General features: G+C 43.1%; 1 protein-coding gene across 2 annotated transcripts in view; it reads right to left on the bottom strand.

Annotated features, from left to right (window-relative positions):
• vav1 (vav guanine nucleotide exchange factor 1) overlaps window positions 1–5,000 on the bottom strand; it is a 44,100-nt gene that overhangs the window by 32,322 nt on the left and 6,778 nt on the right. For both annotated transcript variants that reach the window (XM_076287702.1, XM_076287711.1), the window contains exon 4: window positions 4,763–4,821. In XM_076287702.1, coding sequence (XP_076143817.1) covers window positions 4,763–4,821 — 59 coding nt within the window. The remainder of the gene's footprint in view (window positions 1–4,762; window positions 4,822–5,000) is intronic.

The following is a 5,000-nucleotide window of genomic DNA, read 5'->3' as shown; positions in this document are numbered from 1 at the left end:
CTTGTTATTTTTCATTGAAATAGACCTACAGTAAACACCTGGACTTGTCAGCTTTTGTACTGTTTTCTTTGCCAAATAGGCAATACAGTGCCTTAGATTCATACTTAAATAAATTTAGTAAAGTAAAATTAATTAAATAGCAACACAGAACAGACATAGTATTTCTTATGGATAATGAATGATTGCTGATTGAAGAATTGTGCAAAGTAGATTCACACATTGACATTACAAGTTCATAAGTTTGCAAGAAATATCTATTAACTGTGGATAAATGTTTTCCATTTGTTACACCCAGTTAATCCAATGGAGTTGGGAGTCTTTGTATGAGAGCTGTGTTAAATGTTTAGAAAAAGGATGTGAATGTGGATGAGTTAAGCCAATGAAAATGTGTTAAATCATTTGCAAGAGATACTTCTGCTAAGAAGGTGAAGCTCACGGTCAAGTGGATCCCAGTTTCATTAAGTGCTTCAAAGCAATCGAGAAAAACTGTGTATCGACCACCAACGCTGTACACTTAATAACAATTGCAACATGTAAATATAACCTTATTGATGTACTCTATACGACAGTGAGTGACATGGAGTTTGAAAATGCCCCCTCCCCTTCCGCTATGTAGCCAAGTTGGCGTCCGTTGAGGGCAAAAGAGCCATTTTTAGCCGTTTTGAGTGCACCATCCGGGGATTAGCAGTGCACTTCATGTCGTCTGAATTTTCAGCGTGAATGCACTCATGCACTCAAATTAGGCATTGTAAGCACAGAAGTACGCCATGTGAGACACAGTTTGTGTGTCTCTTTGTGTGTGCATACTTGTGTGTGTGTGTGTGTATGAGTGTGTGTAAGTGTGTGTGTGTGTGTGTGTGTGTTTGTGTGTGTGTGTGTGTGTGTGTGTACGTGCACGTGTGTGTGTATGTATGTATGAGTGTGTGTGTATGTGGGTGTGTGTGTGTGTGTGTGTGTGTACATGTGTGCGTGTGTGTACGTGTGTGCATGTGTGTGTGTGTGTGTGTGTGTTTGTGTGCATGTGTGTGTGTGTGTGTGTGTGTGCGTGTACAGGTGTGCGTGTGCGTGTACATGTGTGTGTGTGTGTGTGTGTGTGTGTGTGTGTGTGTGTGTGTGCGTGTACATGTGTGTGTGTGCGTGTACATGTGTGTGTGTGTGTGTACGTGTATGTGTGTGCGTGTACATGTGTCTGTGTGTGCGTGTACGTGTACATGTGTGTGCAGGGATTAAAGTGAAAAAAAATCGTTTGACTGAACTTTTTTCAGGCCATAAGTCATACGTTGTTCATATCTACCTATAAAGATAGCACCCCTTTTGCTGTCGCGACCTATTGGTTTTTAATGTACAAAAAGATGCAAACAGTAAAGTAAAGGGAGTATTCGCCTTATTCACATGGCGGCCATTGTTTAAACCAAAACGAGGCTGCAGGGTACACTTACTATATAATTAATGCCACCTACAGGTGAATGCATAGAACATAACAATCCCATGGTTTGTGTACCCTGTAGCCTCATTTTAGCCGCCAATGGCCACCATGTGAATAAGGCGAATTGAGAGTATTCTTGATTGAGATTGAGTTTTTCTGATGAACAAAACAATATTTCAGTACCATCCCTGACCATTGCGAGTACCATCAAAGTAACGAATCAGAACATTCGAGATATTGTTCATATTTCCATTTGTTGCCTCATCCGCATTTAATGAAAACATGGTAATTTTGAGTTTTACAGACAACTCAGTATTCCAATGAGCAGCAATACTGTGTGCTCATGCAGGAGGTCTGCGCATTTGACAATGACAATCTGGAGAGGGCGCTTTTGTCTTCAGCAACAGATTGTATAAGGTTGACAAGAGGTTGCGATATGGTGAGGGACAGGTCGTGTTGCGCTATGAAAGAACATGCATAGCCTACTTTCTGAGCGCAAAAACGGTCAGCCAGCCATAGATAAACGTAGCCTACCTCTGTCGTGGTGGCTAGTTGCACCAGGTAGGGAAGATGTCCTGAAGTGCACGAACGTTAACCTTGGCGGTCTTCTGATTGGTGGCGTGCTAAAACGTTTTCCTATTGCATCCATAAACAATTTTCTTGCAGCAAACCGCCTAAAAGCAAACCTGGCACTTTAATTTCTTTACACCATGGCTTGCTAGTTCTCCCCCGTTTTCAACAGCCGCCCATCTCCATTATTTTTTTTAACTTATAACACCTGTGCCTTCCTTTAGCAACAACGCATCCATGACAGCTAGTGGCCTTGCCAAATAGACGCACACAAATCATGACGCTAATATGCGAGGTTCTGGTAGGCCTACTGGTTATGGTTTTGTGCTATAAATTAATAATATTTTATAGCGAAGTTTTAAGTTGACTATTTTAATTGCATGGTTATTTTTTGTCAACATACACTTACAACCTACTGTCGTTAAAAGAGGCCTAAGCAAAATAGGCTACAAGGCATGTCTATGTGTCACAAGCACGACTGACCCCCTTACTCAACAGGTCGCGATGATGACAATATTATTATTATTTTATGTTAACACGCTCAGTCAAAACCTTCCGTCGCAAATTGTGAAAAACAAATTGTTGTACATGTCATAACAGACGGGATAATAATTTGCATAGGCTACGGGTTATATTGCGTCGCTTTACACATAATGCTAGTTGCATTGATTAAAAACTGTAACAATAATAGGTTGCATCGGGTGGCATAGCAGGCTGTTCAAGTCATAGGTGACACCCAAAATGAATGACCTCCCCTGACAAGAGTTCGCGATAGTAGGCTAAGATATTGTCTACATTGATGCACGGAAAGAACACAGCCTACGCTTCTTCTCCGAATTCGCAAATAGAGCTCACAATGTATCGTTTCCAAAAAAAGTTAAACGGATTGGCCAACCTCATCAGCTGTCTCGATTGTGTCACTACAACTTTTAGACCGTTAGTCCTCCAGACGTGTTTTCTTTTTTTTTAAAGCAAACGCCCCAGGCCAATGAGACAAGCGTAGCTACAACATAAACAAAGCGAAACTCATGGCTGACGTAGCAGCTATCTTCTTGAGCGGTCACTGATTGACACAGAAAGTTCTCAAGAACACTATTAGGTCTTTAAACATTTACCATCACACACATTAATTCATAATATAAGTTGCCTTAAAAAAAGGAAAAGAAAAGGTGGTAGCCCCCCCACCCCTCCTATTTTTTTTCTCATCGGATCTGCATCGATCTCAAATATGGCATTTCTAAAATCAAATTGACGGAAATCCGTCGTAGGACGGAGAACTTTAATCCCTGTGTGTGTGTGTGTGTGTGTGTGTGTGTGTGTGTGTGTGTGCGTGCGTGTACACGTGTGTGTGTGCGTGTACATGTGTGTGCGTGTACGTGTATGTGTGTGTGTGTGTACATGTGTGTGTGTGTGTGTGTGTGTGTGCTTGTATGTGTGTGCACAGGTTAAATTGGGCTAGCGCTGTCTGGTATTCACTGTCACCACATCCATCCTCAACCACACGTTTTTTTTCTGCTCAACTCTCAACACACAACGGCACATATAACGACATGCTCTCAACACACGACGACAATAAAAACATGTTTTCGCTCACACCATTCTGTGCGATTCTGGATGAAATATATAACTATGCCATGTAGCCGAGGAGTATAAAATGTAGCAGAAATCTCATGGGGTTTCCCTTTGTACCCTCAGTGGGTTTCCCCCAGCATGCGACCTTTCAGATCAGCCCCCTCTTCAGTCCACGGATGGATGATCGGTGGATGGGGAGGTAGGGAGGGGAATAGGACAAGTGATATGGAGGCCTGATTTTGTTTCATAATGTTAATTAGTGTGGTATTCTGCTTGTGTGTGTGCGCGCATGTGTGTGGATGTATGTGAGAATGTGTGCTGGCGTGTGTGTGTGCGTGTGTGTGGTGAGTGTGTATGGTGTATGTGTGTCAGTGTGTATGTGTGTGACAACATGTGCTGGTGTTTGTGGTGTGTTTGTGTGTGTGTGTGTGTGTGTGTGTGTGTATGTGTGTGTGTGTGCGTATGCATTTGTGCATTTGTGTGTGTATATATGTCAGTGTGGGCTGGTGTTTGTGTGTGTGTGTGTGTGTGTGTGTGTGTGTGTGTGTGTGTGTGTGTGTGTGTGTGTGTGTGTGTGTGTGTGTGTGTGTGTGTGTGCTTATGTGTTTGTGTGTGGGTGGGTGTGTGTGTGTGTATGTGTGTGTGTGTGTGTGTGTGTGTGTGTGTGTGTGTGTGTGCTTATGTGTTTGTGTGTGGGTGGGTGGGTGTGTGTGTGTGTATGTGTGTGTGTGTGCGTATGCATTTGTGCATTTGTGTGTGTATATATGTCAGTGTGGGCTGGTGTTTGTGTGTGTGTGTGTGTGTGTGTGTGTGTGTGTGTGTGTATGCATTTGTGCATTTGTGTGTGTATATATGTCAGTGTGGGCTGGTGTTTGTGGGTGTGTGTGTGTGTGTGTGTGTGTGTGTGTGCGTATGCATTTGTGCATTTGTGTGTGTATATATGTCAGTGTGGGCTGGTGTTTGTGTGTGTGTGTGTGTGTGTGTGTGTGTGTGTGTGTGTGTGCGTATGCATTTGTGCATTTGTGTGTGTATATATGTCAGTGTGGGCTGGTGTTTGTGTGTGTGTGTGTGTGTGTGTGTGTGTGTGTGTGTGTGTGTGTGTGTGTGTGTGTGTGTGTATGCATTTGTGCATTTGTGTGTGTATATATGTCAGTGTGGGCTGGTGTGTGTGTGTGTGTGTACACTGACACTCACCTGTAGCCAGCCTGAATTGCAACATAGGAGTGGGACAGAATGGACAGGGTGTCGATCACCTGTGAGACAGACAGACAGAGAGACAGACAGACAGAGAGACAGAGAGAGACAGACAGACAGACAAGACAAGCCATGTTTATATATGAAAGAGTTGTTACCAACGATGACATATGAGAAACGGATGAAGGAAAGAAGTCAGAGGAAGAGTCAGGGCCGCTGACAGGTAGCAGACAGCACT

Source organism: Alosa pseudoharengus, unplaced genomic scaffold (assembly GCF_046254945.1).
Source record: "Alosa pseudoharengus isolate Yale_2024_CS ecotype anadromous, Long Island Sound unplaced genomic scaffold, YU_APseudo_1.1 YU_APseudo_1.1_scf_1, whole genome shotgun sequence".
Lineage (NCBI taxonomy): Eukaryota > Metazoa > Chordata > Actinopteri > Clupeiformes > Clupeidae > Alosa > Alosa pseudoharengus.
The sequence above is the reverse complement of the archived record's forward strand: the minus strand, read 5'-3'. Positions and strand labels throughout refer to the sequence as shown.